The sequence below is a fragment of the Octopus sinensis genome, linkage group LG9, assembly GCF_006345805.1.
Source record: "Octopus sinensis linkage group LG9, ASM634580v1, whole genome shotgun sequence".
Taxonomy (NCBI): Eukaryota; Metazoa; Mollusca; class Cephalopoda; order Octopoda; family Octopodidae; genus Octopus; species Octopus sinensis.
Genome location: NC_043005.1, coordinates 37,749,739 through 37,775,473, shown reverse-complemented (window position 1 = coordinate 37,775,473; position 25,735 = coordinate 37,749,739). Strand labels below are relative to the sequence as shown.

Sequence of the window (25,735 nt, the reverse complement as noted above, 5' to 3'; positions counted from 1 at the left end):
GAAGGATGCAGTGCTCCGACAACTAACAACTGATGCCAGCAGTTTGTTCCATACTTCAGCAACTCTTAGCATGAAAAAATGATTCCAAAAGTCATGGGAGCTGTGCTGTTTTCTGACTTTGTAAACATATCCACGGGTGTTAGATAGGTGGAGTTTGAAAAGGTGCTCAGTGTCTGCTACTTGAATCCCAGGTCAACGAATGCATTGTGAGAGAATTTGGTAGATGGAAATTGTATGAAAGCCCATTCTGTATATAGTTGTATATAACTGGTATTCCATCAGTAACAACAACAAGGGCTCTAGTTGATTTGATCAATGGAAAAGCCTGCTCATAAAATTAACATGCAAGTGGTTGAGCACTCTACATACACATGTGTGTGTGTGTATGAGTGTGTGTGTGTGTATGAGTGTGTGGGAGTGTAATACACGTGTGTCTCTTTATATTTGCCTTGCCCCACACCACCACTGTTTGACAAGTAGTGTTGGTTTGGTTGTATCCACATAATTTAATAGTTTGGCAATGCTGCCTGATAGAATAAGTGCCAGACTTTAAAAAAATATAAGTACTAGGGCTGATTTCTTCAATTAAAAGCCCCTCAGAGAAGTGCCCTAGCATGGCTGTAATCCAATGACTGAAACAAACGTAAGATAAAAATAAAAGATAAACCAGAGCTGAATGAAACAGCTATCCAAAGACAAAGAAAAATGACAGTTTCTGTCACACACACATACACTAAGATAGAAATAGTAAGAAATGTTATGATTCATATCTTACTGAAGGATATTCATAAAAATGATACTGACAAATAAACATGTATTTGAAAAGATATATATATATAGAAAGATAGAAAAGAAAAAGACAACACTGAATATATATAGATATAATTTTTTTTTTTTAAATGGAGGAATAAAAGAAGTGAAAGCCATTGAAAGCGACATCCACATCACAACCATATCACTAAATTATTTCAAACAATAAATTATATATATATAAATATATATATAAATGTATGGAATTTATTCAGATATTTTCAGTCAACTTCAGATCATTTCAACCATATTGTTGTTGTATACTTTCGATTTTAGTTATTTACATTTTTGCTTTTCAGAATCCATAGAGTATGCTGAGACTAAATGCCAGAAATGAAAATATAATACATACATACATATAAATAAATATATATATATAAATATATTATACACATGTGTATGTATATATATATATAAATATATTATACATGTGTATATGTATATATTTTTATATACATATTATACACGTGTATATAAATATATGTATGTATGTTTATGTATACTTATTATGTATATATGTCTTAATATAGCAATAATGTATGAACACGGGAAATGAAAAGAAGCACAAAAGAAATATTAAAGATACAAGGAAAAGGACATAGAATAAAAAGCAAAAGAAGAGAAACAGGTGACACTCACTCACCTTTCTCACAGCTAGGCTCTCTCCCATCCCAAGCGCCTTCTGATGTGCATTTTCGTATTGCTCGCCCAGCAAGAAAGAAGCCAGTTGAACAAGTATATTTCGCCGAGGTCCCAATTATATTGGGTTGTAAAATATCCACATGACCATTGTCAATTTGGGGAAGCAGTGGGCACCCGGCATCTAGGCGAAATGAACACATCGAATTCCGGGGTAAGAAATTTAAGTTGAAAAAAATAGTTTGCAAAAAAATGACATAGTGTTGCTGACAAACACCATCAATGAGAGGCAGATTCATCTGTGCTTTTAAAATTAAACTTGATAATCAACAGATGCTTCTTAGATGAGATCGAAATCAATTGAAATATGGCTGCATGTATATAAAAATATACTTTGCAGGTAATTTTGTTGAAAGTAGTGCCAGATACATTAATAGGTTTTCCAAATTTTTTGAAGCAATTTTGAATCAAAATCCAGTTGCATTATATCTGGTTAGGAAATGCATATATGTTTTTGTGTGTCTCTCTATGTGTGTGTATGGCTATAAACGTAGAGGCAAGAGCTATTATTTATAAAGTAGAGGCTTAATGACATAAGCAAGGGTTATATCTGTCATTATAAAGCTGAACTCTATCCAGTTCACCTAGATATCAATAGATACCAAGGAGGTACTTAGGATCTGGGAAGAGCAACATAAAATTATTGATTATTTAAATGATTACATATATTAAATGAAGTTTACTTTCGGTGATCCCTTTCCTGTGAGACGTGTACAAATTTACAGACAATTATATAGCAAAATAATCCCATAAAACACTTAAAAAAGTCATACCATTTAATCTCATAACACATACATACAAAATAACAAACAAACAAGCAAATAACTTATTTTGATTGAATATTTTTTGTGGTTCAAGGACGATGTTTTTGGTTATCAATTGAAGTTTAGGAATGATGCTCTGTCAATGAAATTTTTAAACATTTTAGGAGCCATATATTGAATTTTACTGCCACCTATTTCTGGATGATATCAGTACTATATTAAAAGTGAAGAATTGAGCATGGAGAATGTTTGATTCATATTATTTGAGAACAGAATGGGTTGTAGAAACATTTTGATAAAACTGTATACTCTGATTACAGAAGTCCCGCTATGTATAGCATAACAGGTACTAAAAAATTTCACTATCTAAATATTTAACTCCATGAAGTAGCAGATATTGTTCACTAAAGCAGCTAATGTTTGTTAGGTGCTTTAGTTACGTTCCAATTAAAATGTAATGTTTATTGTAGAAGTTAAGAGTGTTTCTTTAAAATAACTTTAACTTGGGAGATTTGTGAATTAAGAGGCTAGGACAGTTATCTCACATGATTGAATGTAATGTTGACCAAACAGTGAAAGTGAAGATATCCAAAAATGTAACAGGTACTCTATACATAAGTCAAGGTAGCTTGCACAATAAATTAACTATGGAAATGATCACAATAATCATAGAAAAGATACAAAGAATGAGAAAGAGAGAGTCTGCCTGTGGGACAGAGGTTTGAGGGTGTCCACTACTGACTGAATACCTATCAATCAAGTGAAGTAAGAGTGATTGGATTACTCTTTTACTTGTTTCAGTCATTTGTCTGTGGCCATGCTGGAAAACCACCTTTAGTTGAGCACATCGACCCCAGGACTTATTCGTTGTAAGCCTAGTACTTATTCTATCAGTCTCTTTTGCCGAACCACTAAGTTATGGGGACATACACACACCAGCATCAGTTGTCAAGCGATGTTGGTGGGGACAAACACAGACACATACATACATATATATATGACGGGCTTCTTTCAGTTTCCATCTACCAAATCCACTCACAAGGCTTTGGTTGGCCCGAGGCTATAGTAGAAGACATTTGCCCAAGATGCCACACAGTGGGACTGAACCCGAAACCATGTAGTTCGTAAGCAAGCTACTTACCACACAGCCACTCCTATGCCTTGATTGAGCAAATACACTTTATTGCATAATGCTTGGATTGTTTCATCCCCACTCTACAAGCAGACGCTTGCTGGGAAACTGCCTTTTGTTGCCAATACCCATAGACAGAGCTTTATAAAGCAAACTACAGGGTTCGTACTTGAACTGATATATGTATTCACACATGTGTGTGTATCCCCATGTATCAAGTAATTTCATTTTTTTTAGAGTCCGTATGAAAATAAAAGTATAAATGCATATATTTATACATATAAAAATGTATGTATATACATATATATATATATATATATATATACATTTACATGCTCACCCTCTCTATCTTAAATACACACACACACACACACACACACACACACACACACACACACACACAAACACACAAAGCACTACCTAAAAGAAAAATAGAGCAGATGTATTTTTATATTTTTATATTGTCATGTAGTATATTGCTGGTAATGATATTTGACTGGTCAGATTGTTACTGACTATTTTGTGTCCCCTGCTGCACATGGCAATGTTGATAAACCACCAGACTGGCCAGAAATACATAACCTCTTATATGCCAAAGGTATACACCTTATATATATATATATTGTCCTGGATTGCTGGATTTGTTTAACTGTTTGAACAGCTGAAGCCATATCTGAATAGTTATGCTATTCACGTTTGGCTGAAACAAAATTCATTCTAAAAAGTTTCATGATCTGGTTGCCTGCTTGAACTTCAAAAGGGAAATATTTGGTAACTGTCCTTATGAAAGAAAACACAAATTGGCAATGTGGTTGTCCCATTTTTCAGACCAGAAAATGACAGACATGTATGCATGCAACAGCTGACATTTTTCAATTGATATTGTTCTATGAAAGTCAACACTTCTTTCCCTCTTGGAAAATGTGATAAATTTTCACCACTTTTTAGTTCTGCTTCTTTCAACTAGCAGCAAGCAAAGCAAGACTATATATATATACCTCAGGTACTAAAGCGGCTATGACATTTCAAAGGCCTTGAAGACAAGTGGTGGTAGGAGGAAGAAAGATTTTCTCAAATCTGAGACTTAGCCTGAATGCTTGTAACATAATGAAATCCACTACATACACTGAAGGTACTAAACTAAGCAGTGGCTTAAGACCATGACCCACATAAGCCTCGGTGGGATTTGAACTGAAAGCACAAATAATCAGAAAAACACAACAAAATATTCTGTCTGATGCTGTAATAACTGCACCAATTAATTCTGCTTATAATTATGCCTTTAAAATTGAACAGTTAAGACTTCAGTTCTTTTGACCATGACAACATTTGGAACAAAACTACATATAAAATTTTTAAGCTTTAACCATTGCTTACTTTGCCAATATGTGGAAACAAGACTTCAAATTTCAGTCTTTTTCTTTAGCACTGTATTTGAGAACAGTGATATTTTTACTCTGTTCTTTGGATATGTTTATTCTTATGATTCTAAGTTTATTTCACTTGTACACATTATTATTATTATTATTATTATTATTATTATTATTATTATTATTATTATTATTGCTGTTATTAATGTCATTGTTCTAGACTCACTTATTAATATTAAACAGATATTTTTTCATATTACTAAGCTTTACATTTCATATTCTACCAGATTATTCATGAAAGAATTTCAGATCTGCATATATGAGTCTGTGTGTGTGTGTATGGTTGTGAGTTTGTGCAGGTATATGTGTGTGTGTGTGGGTGTGTGTGTATGTGTGTGTGTATGTGTATGTGTGTATGTGTGTGTGTGTGTATGTGTGTGTGTGTGTCTGCATGTGTGTATGTAGAAAGACAAATAGACACAACTATACATATATGTGATAAACATTGTAGGCGTGGATGTACACATTTATAACTGTTTGAGAGTTGTTACATAACGTGTTATGTATAACTGGACAAAAACAGCAAGCATTTTCTTACACAAGAACATAGATGCACAAACACACACACATGGATATATATAAATATAATGTCTCAATCTGTCTATATCTAAGTATATATAATACTAAACATGGCTACTGATTGAAGAAACAGTACTCAGCACATACAGATTGACAGAGAGATAGAGAGATAAATGTGAATATATACATATAGGTGTATATACATATAAGTGTGTGTACATATAAATATATGTGTATGTAAGTGTTTGTATGCATATATATGTACATATATATATATATACACAAATAAATATAGTTATATGTGTATATATATACAAATAAATATATTTATATGTATATATATATATGCATATATATATATATATATATATATATATATATATATATATATATATATATATATATATGCATATATATGTATATATATGCATATATGTGCGCATATATATATATATACATATGTGTGCGCATGTATATATATATATATATATATATATATATGTATGCATATATATATATATATATGTATCTGTGTATATAGATTTATATGTATATATATATGTATGTATACATTTATATGTGTATATATATTCATACATGTATGTGTATATATATATATATATATATACACAAACATTTGTGGTATATTGTGTGAAAGTACACATTGTACCATACCATTGTTTTACTAATGTAATGCAATAAGAAAATATTTTATTTCATTCTGAAGAAAAGGTCATAGAAAGAAATGACATACATATGAGCAAGTGAAGAAAAACAGTCAGTGTGATGGTCAGCAATAGAAGTCATTCTGTTAGCAGTGTTTTTTTCCATCTCTATATTTAGTTCTTATTGTCATGATTACTTTGTCCTTTTTTTATTTGATCATATCCACACACATACATACACTCGTAAATACATATATAGATACATGTGTGCAAATACGTATACATGCATATCTTACTGTCTGTCTGTCTATCTATTTCTCTCTCTTTTCGTCATACACACACTTTATATATATATATATATATATATATATGCATATATATATATATATTATATATATATATATATAATATATATATACATATATGATTATATGTATATAAATATACAGATATATATAGTGAGAGAGAGAGGTTCACACACACACACACACACACATACATATATATATATATATATAAAGCATATGTGTGTATATGTATACAGATATCCAGATATTTCTTTCTCCCTCTCTGACTCTGTGTGTGTGTGCATATGCACATTCTCCATTATGGAAGTTCAAATGTGGACATATATATTGGTGAAAAGAAAATTTTATATATGTCGTATGATGTTGATTCGTTTTTGAATATATATGCATAAATGAATGCATGTTTGAAAATCTGATTTATCAGGGGTTGAAAAAATGAAGTATGATTGAGGGAGAGGAACAGGTATCAATCTGTAGAGAAGATACATGACTATCCTAGTAGAAAATAGAGAAAGGATTATAGTGATAAATAATCAAGGAATACCTTCAAGATATAAGAAGGGGACTAAAGAGAGAACAAGGACAGAGAATGGAGGAGGGCTGATTATGTATACTAAATTCCTGCATGCTAAATTTTTCACTGAACTCATCACCTATCTTACTGATGATATATCTATCTATATAGCTTGCTTGATTCTTGAAAGTCGTTTATTTACACTTAATTTTCATAACAACTACTATCATAGACCTTGCTACTCCAGACTGATGTATACTAAAAATAGTAGCTTGCTCTTGGCTAAAAAATATTTTATAGTTCTATTTAGAATAAGACTTCAGTGGCACCTTGCTGTGGTACACACCCAAGCAGGATCTCATGCAATCTAATTCTTTTCTTATAGCTTTCAGTGTTAAATCTCACTTTCTAGATGCTTTGTATCAAAATAATTACCTCATCTAAAATTCCATTACAATCATCAAGGTTTTATTTTTTTATTCCCAAACACTGAAAGGATGATAAAACACAAGTATAGAAATATAAACCATAAATCTAGAAGAAATATAATCATTCTTTCATTGACTCTAATAGCACCATAAAATAAAATAGTTGATATCCATCAGAAAAAGTGGTTATAAAAACACAGCTATTGACAATAACATCCAGGATAAGTAAAACAAAGAAGACAGTGTTGTTATTTAAGGCATTGTTTTTCAGTGAAATAGGATATTTAGCGAAAACATATTGTTCATTTTCATCATATTTTATGACTCAATCATACAGATAGCATTAAATTATTGATAGCTTTTATATCCCCATAGGCTGATATCATGTGCAGACTTTATAACGTGATAGTTTCAAAAAGATTGTGTTTCTACTAAGCTGACTATTCTTGACAAACATTTTAGCTGTCTGATATTTAAATATATTGGCAGTTTAAAGGGTGATTATAGTACTGAACTAACCCATCAAAGTTCATAGGTATAAACTTTAATATTGGCCTTGCATTATCCTCCATTATATTGCACTTAAGGAATTTCTATTCTGTCTCAGACAATGAAGCTGCTAAATAGGTACCATTTCTACTTTGTGACTACTCATAAACAGAAGCAATACATCATAGAAGCACAAACATAACTGTCATGTATATAAAATTCCTGGTCTGTTATAATTTCTATTACATTTTCACATATCACATTATAAGGTTTACCAAAAAGGTTTTTTAAAGTAAAAATTGTTATAGGCCTTATAATGTCACGTGTAAATTGGTTTCTTTCTAGCTGTACTGGAGCTAATTCCTGGTAAAGGACTCTGCGTAGAACATGTGAAAGGATTCAGGTAAGTGTTTATTCAGCATCACAATGGCTGCAAGAATCAGGTCAGTAAAGAATGAGTATGCTTATGAAATGAATGGTGTCCAAGATCTTGTGTCCCCCAACTTTGTTAGGCTTGAAAAGCCCAGAGACACCATATTCTTTCCTCAACACCTTGATTAAATAATAATAATAATTATAATAATAATAATAATAATAACGGTTTTGAATTTTGCCAAAAAGGCAGCAATTTGGGGTGAGGGATGAGTCAATTTCATCAACCCCAGTGTTCAGCTGGTACTTATTCTATCAATCCTGAAAGGATGAAAGGTTAAGTCAAGCCTGGTAGAATTTGAACACAGGATGTGAAGACAGATAAAATAGCACTAAGCATTTTACCCAGGTGGTAATGATTCTGCCATCTCACCACTTTAATAATGATGATGATAATAATAATAATAAAAATAAAAATAATAATAATAATAATAATAATAATAATAATAATAATAATAATAATAATAATCCTTTCTCATGTAGGCACATGGTCTGAAAATTTGGATGAAGGGGCTAGTTGATTTCAGTACTCAACTGGCATTATTTTATCAATCTCTAAGTGATGAAAGGTAAAGTTGACCTTGGTGGAATTTGAACTCAGAATGTACTGGGTGAATAAAATACCACTAAGCATTTTACCCATTGTACTAACAATTCTGCCAGCTAAACCACCTCAGCAACAATAACAACAACGATTATAATAATGATGATGATGATGATGATGATAAAATGGATTTGATGTGACAGAAAAGGAGTATAAATCATAAGCTAGAGGTTGTGAATGTGAATGATAATTACAAATTTTAATGGGATTTCTTCATGGAGATTTGCCATACTGGTAGTGCAAAAACGCTATGTATGATTGTAGAGGTCCAAAAAGAAAAGGAAAAAGTGTCAGGTGATAAACTTTGTAATATTATACAATAGTAGAGTGGATATCACAGAAACTAAGAAATGTCAGAAACTATCCAGAAAATGAAGAGATTTTGGATAAATAAGATGACAATTATTCCTGTGGTAATTGATGCTTTTGGCATAACATCCAAACTGCTATTGAAGAGGCTGAAGAATACCAGAACTGAGACATGTGAAATTTCAGTAAAGTACAATCCTGTATCCTGTAAGAGTCCTAAGAAAGATTCTTAAGATTTGAGGAAACATTTTGTCACTAAATTTTAGGATAAGTTCCTCTGTTAATTAAATTATCATGTGATAATTTTTGTGTAACAATAACAACAACAACAACAATGATAATCTTTTCTTTTCTTTCTACTATAAGTACAGAGCCTGATATTTTGTGGTGAGAGAGCTAGTCAATTATCTTGACTTCTGTACTTGACTGGTATTTTATTTTATTGATCCTGAAAAGATAACAGGTAAAGCTGGCTTTGGCAGTATTCAAACATCGAAACTAAAGGACTGTTATGAATGCTGCAATGCTTTTTGTTCCTGATACCTTAACAATTCTAGCTGCTAACTATTTTGACAGTAATAATAATTCGTTCTAATTTCTGACACAAGGCAAACAATTTTGAAGCGAGTTCAGAATGTAAAGAGCCGGAAGAAATATCATTAAGCATTTTGTCCAACACACTAATGATTTTGTCAGCATTCTGCCTTTTTAGTAATAATAATAATAATAATAATAATAATAATAATAATAATGATAATTAGTTCCGAGTTTTGGCTCAAGGCCAGCAATTTTGTAGAAAGGGGTAAATTGATTACATCAACCCCATTGCTCAACTGGCACTCATTTTATCGGCCCCCAAAAGGATGAAGGGTAAAGTTGACCTCAGCAGAATTTGAACGCAGAACATGAAGACTGATGAAATGCTGCTAAGCATTCTACCTGGTATGCTGACAATTTTGCCAGCTCACCACCTTCTGAATAATAATAATAATAATAATAATAATAATAATAACAACAACAAAACATCACTAACCCTAAACAGCTTGCATTGATATCCTGTAAACTTATTTTATTTAATAAATGTTATATAAAGCACATATTAATAGAATAAATGTTCCACGTTTAAATGAAGATTTCCGAAATTTACTCACAGCACCAAAAATATGAAATAGGCACAAATTTGAAGCTCACCATGAGTATATATATATATAGTGTCTAAATATATACCCTTGTATATCTATCACATAAAGTGTAGGTTGTTATTTATTGATTTACACTGCTTCATCAACTCAAATATTTGACTTGGAAAAAAGACAATATTTTGTCTGACATATTGTATTGAGTAAGAAAAAAAGATAATAGAATGAAATTTAAAACAAAAAAGAGTAAAGAAAACAGTAACTAGAAGAAGAAATGAAGAAATAAAAGAAAAAAAGAACCGAGAAAGAATCATATTGATTTTGCATGATTATGAAATATTTAGTTGTTTTGCAAGATCAAAGTTGTTGCATTCTTCTGGCAAACACTGATTAAAATACAGTTAAGAAAGTTTTGTCAAACAAAATTGTTTATTGAAACATCGAAGTGCAGAGAAGATACCCATTTGTGTGCATGCATGTGTGTGTGTGTGTCATGTTATGTATGTGTGTGTGTGTGTGTGTGTGTGTGTTGATGACGATGATATCATTTTTATATGTATCTCTATCAACAAATTTCAATATGCATACTCTCGGTATGGAGTTACTGATTTTTCAACTTCATTTCTATCAGTTTATAATACAGATTCATATTACAGTAACTCAATGAATCCATAAATATGTGCATAATTTTTAAAAATCCTTTTTCAACCAGGGGTCTGCAGCCAAGCCAGAGTACAACCTTGAGAGATTTTGTCGATCAAGTTGACCTCAACATTTATTTTTCAAGACTGAAACTTAATCTATTGGTGTTTTTTGCCAGTTTACAAATTTTGGGGATGTTAACAAACCATCACTGGTTGTCAAGCAGTGGTGGTGGAGACAAACACAAAAACACACATACACATACCATTCACATATGCATAAGCCATAAATCACACACACATACACATACAAAAACCATAAATCTATATGTGTGTGTGTGTATGGATATATTCTTTTATTCTTTTACTTGTCTCAGTCATTTGACTGTGGCCATGCTGCAGCACCACCTTAGGGCATTTTCAGTCAAAGAAAGGGACACCAGAACATATTCTTTCTGAGCTTAGTACTTATTCTATCAATCTGTTTTCCTGAACTGAGAAGTTACAGGAACACAAACACACCAGCATTGGTCGTCAAACAATTGTGGTGGGTGGGGGGGGGAGACAAACACAGATATGCACACATACAAATACACACACACACACACATATCATCATTATTATCTTCATCATCATTGTTTAAAGTCTGTTTGCCATGCTGGCACAGGTTGGATGATTTAACTGAGGTCTGGAGAGTTTGTGGTTGCAGCAGGCTCCAGTCTGATCTGGCAATGTTTCTACAGGTGGATGCCCTTCTTAACGCCAACCACTCCAAGGGTGTAGTGGGTGCTTTTTACATACCACCAGAACAGGAGACAGTCAGGAGGCCCTGGCATTGGTCACGTTTGGATAGTGCTCTTTACATATCACCGACACAAGAGCCAGTCAGGTGGCACTGGCATTGGTCACATTCGGATGGTGCTTTTTACATGCCACCAGTATGGGAGCCAGTCAGGAGACACTGCCATCGACCATGTTTGGATGATACATTCTATGTGCGTCTTGACTGGCTCCCGTTTCAGTGATAAAATGTATCATATATATATATATATGTATATAAATGACTGGCTTCTTTCAGTTTCTGTCAACCAAATCCACTCACAAGGCTTTGGTCAGCCTGATGCTATAGTAGAAGACACTCACCCAAGGTTCCACACAGTGGGACTGAATCTAAGAACATGTGGTTAGGAAGCAAGCTTCATATTATATTTTATATAGTCACTGGTTATGGCCACTCAGAATACCGTTGCTTTTAACATTTTTTTTATTGGTTTTAGCAATATGAGTGACCCATCATTCCTGCTGGTCAGAGGCACATAACTTCTTTACTAATGGAAGTAAGAATACAGCACACAACTGGAACACAAGTGGAACTATTTAAAAGGAGATAACACTATATCACCTAGAAGGTGTCTTCGCTTCAAAGAATTTTGTTTCAGTGAGGTTATTTTCCATCACTATGCAGTTATATGCTTCTGGCTAGTAGGTTCACTGAGTTTCCCATATTGCTAAAAGCAATAATAGACATGAAACCAAGGGTAACTTCCAGACAGGTCATACTTTACCACTACATAAAATATAACTTTTTAGAGTGTGCTTTTTTTCGGATTTATGAACAACTGACAGCTTACATCTTTTACTTATTTCAGTCATTTGACAGAGGCCATGATGGGGCACCACCTTGAAAGGGTTTTAGTCAAACAAGTCAACCCCATGACTGTTTTTTTGTAAACCTAGTACTTATTTTCTCGCTCTCTTTTGCTGAACACTAATTTACATTGATGCAAACACACCAACACTGGTTGTGAAGCAGTGGTGGGGGCCAAACAAAATATAGATAGAAAGACACACACACACACATACATATATACAACAGGCTTCTTTCAGTTTCCGTCTATGAAATTGATTCACAAGTTGCTAAGTATGCATTTGGGAAGCAAGCTTCTTACCACACATGCTTGCACTTGTAAGTGTGTGTGTGTATGTATGTACACACACACATACACACACACACACACACACCACCACACACACACACACACACACACACACACACACATATATATATATATATATATATATACATGTATATTATATGCTGGGATTCTTTAAGTTTCTATTTACCAGATTTACTCACCAAGTGTTGATCAGCATGTAGCTGTAGTCGAAGACACTTACCCAAGTTGCATACAGTGAGACTGAACAAAAAACCAAAACAGATGGCGACAATTCAAGCTTTTTAATCACACAATGATACAGCCATGCTTGCACCTATATATATATATATTTGTTTGCATGTATCAACAAATTTGTATGTACATATATATATACATATATATATATATATATATATATATATATACATGCATGTATATGTGTGTATACATATATATATATATAGATACATATATATATATATGTATAGGTACGGGCATGGCTGCGCGGTAAGAAGCTTGCTTCCCAACCACATGGTTCTGGGTTCAGCTCCACAATGTTGCACCATGGGTAAGTGTCTTCTACTATAGCCTCAGGCTGACCAAAGCCTTGTGCGTGGATTCTGTAGACAGAAACTGAAAGAAACCCATCGTTTATATGTGTGTGTTTGTCCCCCACCGTCGCTTGACAACTGATGTTGGTCGGTTTACATTCCCATAACCTAGCAGTTTTGCCAAAGAGACCAGTAAAATAGGTACTAGGCTTACAAAAAATAAGTCCTGGGGTCGATTCATTCGAGTAAAGGTGGTGGCCCGGCATAGCCACAGTCAGATGACTGAAACAAGGAAGAAACAAAGAATAAAAGAATATATATACACACACACACAGAAGAGAGAGAGAGAAAGAGAGAAAGAAGGAAAGAGAGAATTGTGGTGAAGAATGCAAACAGACAAACCTAGAGAAGTAGATAAAGGAGAAATACAGGTATAAATATGGCTATGTCTTAAGTGTTCAAGACAGAAAAGCTTACAAATCTGTTTCTGCAATGCTTTAAGATAGGAAGTAAGATCATCGTCCCAACTGTCATCATCATCATCATTGCCATCACTTATATATATATATATATATATATATATATATATGCATAGTGATTTTTTTTCCATGGTTGATAGTAAACATGTTGGAAAATTTATTTGAGTTTGCACATGCTTTCATGCATTAATTTATTTTTTCTTATACCAGCTTAAATTTTGCATTGTCATAGCTGAGTTATTTTTTTCTTCTTTGTTTCCTAAAAAATTCTAGCTGCAATGCAGTTTATAGTCGAAACAGCTTGGGTTTTCAATGTCTATATTTTATTGAGGAAAGAAAATTTCCTTTCTAAAAACTGTTGAAACAGATCATGTCAGGTATATTTGTCATTCTGCCAGTAGTAGATAATGGAGGTTGTTTTTTAAGGCTTAACTAAACCCTACTCAATCTTCTATAAAAGACTTGTGAGTAGCTTTGGCATAAACTTGTGGAGATACGGCCATCTTTCATTTCATAAAAAACGAATGTATTTCAAAATGGTTATATATATTATACAGCCACGAACACTTATGCACATATGAATGTATACATACAAACATATATATACACACACACTCATATATATACATACATATGTATATATATATATATATATATATATATATATATATATATATATATATCACTTTATCATGGCTTCAAGATATAATACATATATATATATATATATATATATATATATCACTTTATCATGGCTTCAAGATATAATACATATATATATATATATATATATATATATCACTTATCATGGCTTCAAGATATAATACATATATATATATATATATATATATATATAGATATATATATATATATATATGTATGTATATATATATATATATATGTATATGTATATATATATATATATGTATATGTATATAATGACAAACATTATATATATACATACATATAAATTTTGTTGTCACTTCAACCTGGCTGTTCTATACAAACGGACGTTACATATCAGATGCAGGTTGCGTTGTTAACCAGCTAGAGGAAGTGTCCTCTTGCGGTTAAGAAATTGCAGTAACATCTGTTCATGCTGAACAGCCATGTTGAAGTGGTGACAACCATTAATTGTCAGTTCAAGTTCAGTTACTGCTTTCATATTTTACAGAGATTTTATAACTAGGTGTTTATATATATATATATATATATATATAATATATATATATGTGTGTGTGTGTGTGTATACTGGAGTAAGCACATAAATGCAAAACAAGATGGAAAATATAGTACTCGGATATTGGAGGTAGAGTAATATGCTTTATTGAAAACTGTCTGGTGAATGGGAATGTGAAACTCTGAGTAACAGTTTTTTTTATATTTCTGATGCTTTTCAATAAGTATATCTATCTATCTATCTATCTATCTATCTATCTAGCTATATATATATATACACACATACATATATATGTGTATATGCATAAATATATATTACAGATGAATCAGATGAATTGTATCTTTAATTCAGAAGTCAGGCTTATCACAAATTGTACCAGGCTGATTCTGCTAGAAGATTATGTTAAGGGTACCTGTAATCATGGAATACTCAGATGTTTAGGTATTTTACACATTAATTTAATGAACGAATGAACGAACGTATGTACATACATACATATATATGTATACTTTTACTTTTCTGTTAAGGTAAGATCAACAAAAAAGTATTCCATCTGGTGAGAGACAGATTTCATTTAATGTTCACAATATGTAATTATGAGCTACTTATAGTTTCATACATTAGATACTTAGTCTAGGCAGGTTTTTAGAACATGCCTAATGTCACCAAGTAATCTTCAGGTTTTGGTGCCCAGAGCCTCAAGTTTACTACATACTGTGTACATTAAATACGATATATGATCCATCCAACATAACTGTGAATAATTATTACTAATAGATGACTGGATCATATATAACCTAACATGCTCATTGTAATTTTATTCAGTTTGTGTTCTTAACATGTAGAGATACTGTTTCCATGGTAACAAAGTCGTATGTTACATGATGATTCACTCTCATATGAGAAAATCCATTTTACTGTATATACTAGAGTGACCTGTTTGTAGAGGCTTACTGGATTTCCTTTATCATGAAATCCACTTTCTATAAATTTAATCCTTATTTTCATCATCTTCATAATTTCCTCCATTAACATTTTTTATTTTGTTTACATTGTTGTCAAAATTTTTCATTGAAATTAACAATTACATAGGAATATACGTCAACTTACATCAGTAGTTCTTGAAGTGGGTGGTGGGAAATTTTACACAAAATCCTGGGGTCAAAGAGGTTAGTGAGGAGGGGTACAAAAAAGTGCATCTTTTAATAAGTAATGAATGCTTTTCTCCCTTTTCTCTGTCCTTTTTCTGTCTTGCAATTTACTTGGTGACCTCAGTAAAGCCACCGTTACAAAAAGAAAAGCACCCAGATCACTTTCTAAAGTGGTTGGTATTAGGAAGGGCATCCAGCTGTAGAAACCGTACCAAAGCTGACATTGGAGCTCAATATGGCTTAGTGGCTTACCAAATCCTGTCAAACAGTCCAACCATGGGAAGCAGATGTGAATTGATAAAGATGGTTATTTTCAATTTATATCATGCATGCTAATCCTCTGGTAAGATTTATAGTTGAAACGATGCTGTGATATACCATATATATTGATGAAATGACTTACATAGAAGTAATCTTTTTTTTAATGATAGCCAACTGATCAACTGCAGCAATTTTTTAAAGTTTACATAATTTTGTTGAATCACACCAGGGGTGTTATTGACAAAGTGTTTGTAAAGGAAAAGCGTTTTGAGTTAAAACATTTGGAAAGCATTAATTTAGAAGTTTTAATGATAGGATGATAAAGAGTGGCAGAACACAAAACAGAGACGAAGGAAGACAAAAGAAACGGTAAGAGATAATGTCCACTAAAGTAGGATTTTACTCCTTAACAACATTGTCCCTAAACTAGAATATGATTTTCATAACAAAATGTTTTCATCATTTATCACCAATAACCTTTACAAGAACTAAAGTGAATTATATGCGACTAAACCATTCCTTAGCCTGGAGCTGTTACAACAATAGTAACATTCTTTCTGAAACAAATATAAATTCTATCTTTTCTGCTACTCTGAAAATACGTTTATTACTGCAAACAGCCACTACTACCACCGTCACCACTACTATATTTTTCACCTAATTTTTTTCTTGTGAAAACCCTTAAACACTGATGTCAGCACTCCTACTACATTGACACTGCCAGCAAGATTGACTACTAAAATGCTCGCATAACTACTACTGCCACTCCTACAAACATCCATAACTTCATGTATCTCACTACAACCTGATCATACCTACATGAAGAAATGGACTTTCCTGGTTAACATGTCTTAAAAGTGCTACAATACGATAAGTCTTGTTGCGATGCCCTTTAGAACCATATGGCTAGTGGGATTCCAATAATACTGAAGTTAGTGGAAATGTCTCTAGTTGTCTCAAACCAAAATTACCTTGTCAAAAGCAATCGTTATTAATACACCAAGAGAGAAGTGGATATCATACAGTTGGTAGAGAACTAACAGAAATATTCTTTATGCCTTACTATTCAGAGTTCCAAATCTATAGAGAATTTCCACATGTATACATACATTCGATTTGATTTTTACATCTATTTTCTACACTTATACATACATACATGCATACATGTATATCTGCAAGTATGTGTACCCTAATAAACAGATATTTATATATACACATATGTCTACACACACACACATTTAAGCTACAACCATTTCTTTTTCTCTTACAGTGCAACATATAGTTTCTGTATATATTCTATCAGACTTAAATTTTCTACTTTTCTCAGCTATATTCATTGCTTTTATTTTCAGTTTCATTTATTCCCTGTCTTTTAGGATAATGCTAATAGTGAAGCTAAGTAAAATACTAATACCAAAGCTAAAAAATAATAATAACAATAATAACCAAATAATAATAATGATATATAAAATTAAAATAAGTACTACTACTATTATTATTATTATGATTACTAGTATTATTATTGTAATGACACTTGTTGGCTTTACTTTATATATACATATATATATGTGTATATATATATATATATATATATATATATATATATATATATATATCTTCACTGTATTCTCAGAAATGAAGGAAATTATTCAGGAAAATTATGAATTATGTCTTCTCCTTAAAATGTTTGAGAGTTCTGTAATTCATGAAACCCAAATGATGGAATTTGATTCCTTGTACAAATACTCACCTTTTTCTCCCCTCAACTTATATTCAGTATTGACCATGCCTCCACCTGTATCTCCCAGTTGAATCCTGGAAAAATGCCCCAGGAAAAAATTCCACAGTAAAAATGCAACTAACAGTTTGTTAAACTACCCTAGTAGTATAGTGTACAGATGCATAACAATAAAGATGATGAATATATTTTGGAGGTAGAGTGAATGTAAAATTGTAATTACCCACATCTATTCCTATTTTGGAAAAATTTGAACATGGACTCCATTTTTACCCATGATACTTTATTGTTGAATTTTTACCAGTGACATTTTTGCTGTCACATTTTTACTGTGACACTTTTTCATGTGGCATTTTTTCTGGTCAGCTTCCCATCACTGGGTCCACCTCTATTCCCATCTCTAAACAACAGTCATACTCCTTTCACATACTCATGGAACTAACCTATCACCCACTCTTTTTGCTACTCTCTTCTCTACCTTATATTCACCTTGAACCTCGAGGGTACATTCTTGCTGTTTATCTCTTTCCAGCTAGGGCAGCCATGTAGCTCTTCTGTCCCTTTGTCATACTTTAGCCTTTCAATACCTGGTATAAAGCAACCTTCTTACATACTGCAGTGCTAATATATTATGACTTGCAAGATACTTGCTGACTTCACTAGAGTTGGTTTCATGAAAAAGCACCCAGTACATTCTGTAAATTAGTTGGTATCAGAAAAAAAAAAAGCATCCAGCAGTAGAAAACATGTGAAAGGAATCAATGGTGTTCAGCACAATCCTTGGACTCACTGGTTCCTGTTCAACCATCCAAACTATGGCAGCATGGAATACAAATATTAAATGACAATCATAATAATGGTAATGAGTTCTGCAGAAATGCACTATTTTTGGTTACATTATATCTTAAAATAATGAAATGGAGAATTTATTAAAATACTATCATTGAACCGGTATTTGGATCATAATTTTATATGAAATTCCTTTCATAGAAGGTTTGCCTTCTATAAATGCACAAAACACATACATACACAGTTATACATCTATGTCTATCTACCTATACACACACACATACACTCACACACACATATATATGCATATGTATACTTATGCATTTGCGGAGCCGCAAATGCAAAATATAAGTTAGTCCTAGAGCGCACAATGTTCCTGAAGGTCGGCAATGGTCTTCCTCGGTCATGAGTGGACGACCATCATCATATACTTATATATAAATACATACATATATATACTTATATATAAATACATACATATATATACTTATATATATACATACATATATATAATATACATACATACATATATACATATATATATACTTATATATACATACATATATACATATATATACTTATACATAAATACATACCTATGTACATATATATACTTATACATACATACATATTTATATATATATGTGTATATATATATATATATATATATATATATATAGATAGATAGATAGATAGATAGATAGATAGATAGATAGATAGATAGATAGATATTGTTGTATTTTGGGATGGTCATTTTGTTGTTTTTTTTGCCAAATAAACACATGCACAATGTATTTGTTCTTCATTCGTTTACTACTGTTCTTATTTTAACTCATGTCCATTTTCTGGAAATCTTTCATCACACATTTGTGACCTCTTCAGTGACACTTTTCGTTTTTGTGTGTGCTCTTGCTCCACTTACTCCATTATGCTCTTCTATGAAGTGTATCCTTATGTGCACATGCATTTGCATCCGTTTTGGGTGCATGTGTGTATGTATGCTTGGGTGCATGCCATTGTTCTTAGTAGCAATATGGCATTCCCTCAGCCCCATCCTCTCATCCTGTTGTGCTGCTTCTGTTCTAGGTCCCGAAAATTTGGTACAGTTCCTGTATCTCTCTGTATTTGTGTGTTCATCCATGGTGCTGCCAACATGGTAATTGTTGTTGTTATTGCTATCATTGTCATCACCACTGCTGTTATCATTGTTAGTCAAGTTGTTGATATTGTTGTGGCCGTCTGTGAAGTTATTGTGTGTGTGTTTCTGCATGTATATGGGTTCACTTCGCATGTTGTTTGTATCCATGCCCTTCATATAGATTAATTAATTAATCTTTTATCTATCTTTATTTCTTATTTATCACAGGTATGTGACAAAATATATTTATTTATTTATTATATTTATCTTTCTTTATTACTTATATGTATCACAGGTATGTGCATATATGGCCATTGTGCATTTGTACCCTGTTTATATCCATGTTTTATTTATTTGTTTATTTTTCCTCTCTCTGCTCTCCTCCCTTCTGTCTTTAGTTATTTGGTGTGATGTGATAGTGGGTGTTATTGTTCCATTCATGTTTTCTATTGAGGCTTGGTCTGTCTATTGCTGTGTGTGTAGCCTCTGTGACCTATCTAAGAGTTGTGTTAGTTCTATGAGCCAATAATATTTTAGCCTCTATGCTATTGATTAAGCTTCCATGTTCTGCCTGAACGTGTTGGTAGAGCACTGAGAAGCCTTTCACTTCTTTCAACTCTCACCAGTGTCCACCTATGTGCTCTCCTATGCTGCATGCAGTCTCTCCAACATAGATAGTTGTCATGTTTCTGCACTGTCCCTCAGTACATCGAGAGTTTTACACTATATTCCTAACCTTAATGTTAACCAGTGGGTTTATCCTACAGACAGCACAATTATTTTCTGTACATGGTGTGTTTATTAGGCAGAAAAATATAAATGACCATCCCGAAATGCAACAATGTCTGTTTCAACCCATGATTTCACATCAGGAATCTTGCAACACAAATTGATAAACACACACACACACATACACACACACACACATATATATATATATATAGAGAGAGAGAGAGATAGAGAGAGAAAGAGAGAGAGTGTGTGAGAGAGAGAGAAAGAGAGAGAGAGAGTGAGAAAGAGTGAAATCTATTTAGATATAACAGTATGTATATATATATATACCGGAGTAAACACATAAATGTGAAACAAGGTGGAAAAAAGAGTACTCAAATACCAGTGGTAGAGTAATATGCAACGGGAAACTCAGAGTAAAAGGTTTTGTTGAATTTTCTGCTGCTTTAAATAAAGTATATGTATATATATGCAGAGGATAGAGAGTAGACAGAAAGGCTGTTGGATATACAAATGTCCGTACATAAACAAATGCTTGAAAATTTGCAGCTGTTTATTTGTCATTTCATATCTCCTGGGTTGATATGATGGAATAATATCAATGGAAGGATTGGAAGATTAACTTAATATTTTGATGAAACAGCTCCAGTACTCAGAGTAACAGGCTTTAACTTGTGAAGCATGTTAATCTAAAGTTCCTCCCTGATTCACACTCACTTCCCAAACAGAGCAATATGTATAATCTAGGGTACAAATAAATACATATATATGCAACACACACACACATATGCATGCATAAATGCACATGTGAACGTGTGTGTGTGTGTGTGTGAATGCATGTGTGTGTGTGTGTGAATGCATGTATGTGTGAGTGTGTGTGTGTGTGTGTGTATTCAGTAAAGGAAGTAGAGTGCTAGGCTGCTGGATACAGCAATGCCTAAAACAATTACTATCACCAAGTATAACAATATATATATATATATATATATATAGAGAGAGAGAGAGAGATAGAGAGAGAAAGAGAGAGAGTGTGTGAGAGAGAGAGAAAGAGAGAGAGAGAGTGAGAAAGAGTGAAATCTATTTAGATATAACAGTATGTATATATATATATACCGGAGTAAACACATAAATGTGAAACAAGGTGGAAAAAAGAGTACTCAAATACCAGTGGTAGAGTAATATGCAACGGGAAACTCAGAGTAAAAGGTTTTGTTGAATTTTCTGCTGCTTTAAATAAAGTATATGTATATATATGCAGAGGATAGAGAGTAGACAGAAAGGCTGTTGGATATACAAATGTCCGTACATAAACAAATGCTTGAAAATTTGCAGCTGTTTATTTGTCATTTCATATCTCCTGGGTTGATATGATGGAATAATATCAATGGAAGGATTGGAAGATTAACTTAATATTTTGATGAAACAGCTCCAGTACTCAGAGTAACAGGCTTTAACTTGTGAAGCATGTTAATCTAAAGTTCCTCCCTGATTCACACTCACTTCCCAAACAGAGCAATATGTATAATCTAGGGTACAAATAAATACATATATATGCAACACACACACACATATGCATGCATAAATGCACATGTGAACGTGTGTGTGTGTGTGTGTGAATGCATGTGTGTGTGTGTGTGAATGCATGTATGTGTGAGTGTGTGTGTGTGTGTGTGTATTCAGTAAAGGAAGTAGAGTGCTAGGCTGCTGGATACAGCAATGCCTAAAACAATTACTATCACCAAGTATAACAATATATATATATATATATAAATATATATATACATACATACCCATACATATATGCATACACATACACAAATGTGTGTATTGTGCATGCAGGTTATCAAGGACAAACTGCTTTGAGCGTAAAAGCTGAAGTGAGTAAGGAATATGTTACAAACAGTTTAAATATTATTTGACATCATTTCTTTTATCAGTGTAATAAATAATTCCTGACTTAAATACATAATTCAGTAAAATGTTTTGAAAGTGCATGTGTAAATGAGTGTGAATGCCTTTGGGTGTGCATTCCTTTACAGAAGTCTTTTAGTGCAATGATGCACTTTAAAAAAAAAGTTTGTTTGGGAGCATTTGTGTATTTCAATTTGTTGTCAAATATTTCATATCAACTGACTACCAGACGTTCTTGTGCTGTCCTTTCAATTATATTATGCCAAATGTTAGCAAAATTGATATCACATAACTGACAATAAATATTTTCTTTGAAGAATTAATACACAAATATTTTACAACCTCCATCTGGAAACATTTAGAAATATATGTGTCAGAATCTTGTGACGTTACAAAAGTTGCAACCAAGCATTATAGAGCTCTTTGTTTTAAGTGATTACAAGGGAGTTTTCAATGCAAGCATTGGAAGAATTTTTGTTTTGTACTTAAGCTATAGCAATCTTTTTTATCTTTAAGAATATTAATCATAGCTATAAGAGTTCTTCTCTTCAGGTAGAATCTAGTGGCAATAGGATTTCCTAACACCTTTTAAATCAACAACAGACTTCATTCTTCCAAATTATCATTTCATGTCTAATAATTATTATATCATCCTTTTTCCTCTTTTTTCATCCTCTTCTTCATTGATCACACAAGCTTTAAAACTATCCATTCTTATATGAGTACAAGCAGCACATACATCATATTTTTTTTAAATCCATTTCTACTCAGAAATATGGGAAATAAAGGGAAAAGAATATTAAAAAAAAACATATTAAAGTTAATTATTTGATGTGCAATTCTAATTGTTCACAATTTTTTCTTACTAATTACCATTCTGATATATTCCATTGTGTGTCTAATGATAGTTCATACTATGGCATGCCAAGCAGGGTATTAAGGTATTGTAGAAACAAAAGGCAAACAAAATGTATTTATAATGTATTAAATGATATAATTTGTCATAATTTTTCTGTCTCTCTTTTTTTTTAATATTATTTTACTTAATCAGATTTAATTAGGAATTTTAATAAATTTAGAAAATGATTTAAGGAAACAAAAATGTGGATGGGAATCTGTGGATAATGCTTTTAAAAGTGATAAGTGGAGTAAAAATGAATGGAATAGTTTTGAAATAAGTTTGTCAACAATAATAAAATGAAGAAAGTGCAATTTAGTCAAAATTCCAAAGAAAAAATGGATGACTAGGACTAGAACCTGAAATTTAAAAGTTAAAAAGATAAATATCATATTTAATTATAATATTACAAGTATAAATATTAAAATACATCTTCTATTCTGCCTCAATACTTGTGAAAATAGTTTCATATTGTGCAATCCAAGCAAAAAATGATAAATTATTGTGGATGTGCAGAACTATATCTAAAAAGAAAAGGTGAGTTTTCAGTGCCACTGTGAGATTCTCAATGTCAGAAAATAGTTTAAAGAATCATTATTAATATTATTTTTTTATATAATATTTACATTTTTTTTTTGTTTTTATGAAAAATATGGGTGAATGATTACATAGACATTTTTACATTAAAAATAATTGCTATACTTATCATAAGTATCATCATATATATATGCATATATATATATATTTGTATTTATATATATTATTTTTTTATCCTGTTTATTCAAGGAAGATGAAAGTATTTTAACAGAAAAAAAAAATCAAAAACTAGAAAAATTGAATTATTTCATTTAACACAACATTCATAGTTAAGAAACAAAATACACAGTGAAAGAAAAAGAAAACAAATAAAGAAATAATGATGGAGACAAGAGAACATACACACAAAAAAGGACGTTATCAATATACATAAATATTTTTTAATCTTGCAGCAAATCAGGTGATAACTTAAAATTGCTCTACAAAATGTTTACTAAAGACACAACAAAATATCTAAAATAATATGAGGACATTTTGTGGTGACAGAAAAAAAATGTGTTTCTATTTTTCATTTTTTGTATTCATAAAATGCATGTATGTATGAATGAATGCAAATATGTGTAATAGCCATCTATTCATATATTTTTACAGATATCAAAGAGTGTATGTAGATGCCTGAATGTGTGACAACAGTCACATGCAAATAGAAACAATATATTTTCTTGGTGTGTACAAGGAGTACACTATCTATTCTATAAATATTAAAGGCTTCCATACAAATATATAACAAAAACTCCACTTCTTCAGTGGCCTTAACCCTGAGGGTTGCAGAGTTGAAATAATGATCTTTATTATAAATAATGTGGAACCAGTGTTTAGAAAACTACGTGAAAGTATTTAGTTTGAACGTGAGAGATCTAGGTACTTATATGTCTTTTATTTATGTAATTGACAGCTATACATTATATATACATACATACATATATACATACATATATATATATATATATATGTGAAATAGAAAGATGAATAATCTTGTAGTAGATAATCAAAAGTTTAACCGATACCTTAGTAGCAAAAATCACAGCAGTGAACAGCACGGTTGGAGGTACAACCATCTGGCGTTGCAACCGTGCGTTGGTGCGGATAATTGAAATTAAAACATTATTGGTGAATTGAAGAAATGGAGCTGAACGCAGATTGAACAGAAATCGTTTTATTTCATTCTACACGTGTTTCGAAAGGCACAAATTACCAAAATCCGATTGAATAATGGGACCATATTGTGTCTTTCTCTTCAGGAAGAAAAAAGGAAATCCGTTGGAAAAACAAAAACAGAACAGAGGCAGAGCAAAAAACAAATCGAACTGTGCTCCTAAGAGCCATGGGCTCTTAGGAGCACAGTTCGATTTGTTTTTTGCTCTGCCTCTGTTCTGTTTTTGTTTTTCCAACGGATTTCCTTTTTTCTTCCTGAAGAGAAAGACACAATATGGTCCCATTATTCAATCGGATTTTGGTAATTGTGCCTTTCGAAACACGTGTAGAATGAA

At 32.1% G+C, this 25,735-nt stretch overlaps 1 protein-coding gene across 8 annotated transcripts in view; it reads right to left on the bottom strand.

Moving 5' to 3' along the window:
- The window catches only part of LOC115215824 (protein lev-9-like), a 1,149,105-nt gene that overhangs the window by 503,605 nt on the left and 619,765 nt on the right, over positions 1 to 25,735 (bottom strand). For 7 of the 8 annotated variants that reach the window (XM_036505906.1, XM_036505907.1, XM_036505908.1 and 4 more), the window contains exon 6: positions 1,454 to 1,633. The exons of the other annotated variant lie outside the window; for it this stretch is intronic. In XM_036505906.1, coding sequence (XP_036361799.1) covers positions 1,454 to 1,633 — 180 coding nt within the window. The remainder of the gene's footprint in view (positions 1 to 1,453; positions 1,634 to 25,735) is intronic. 8 annotated transcript variants of the gene reach the window in all.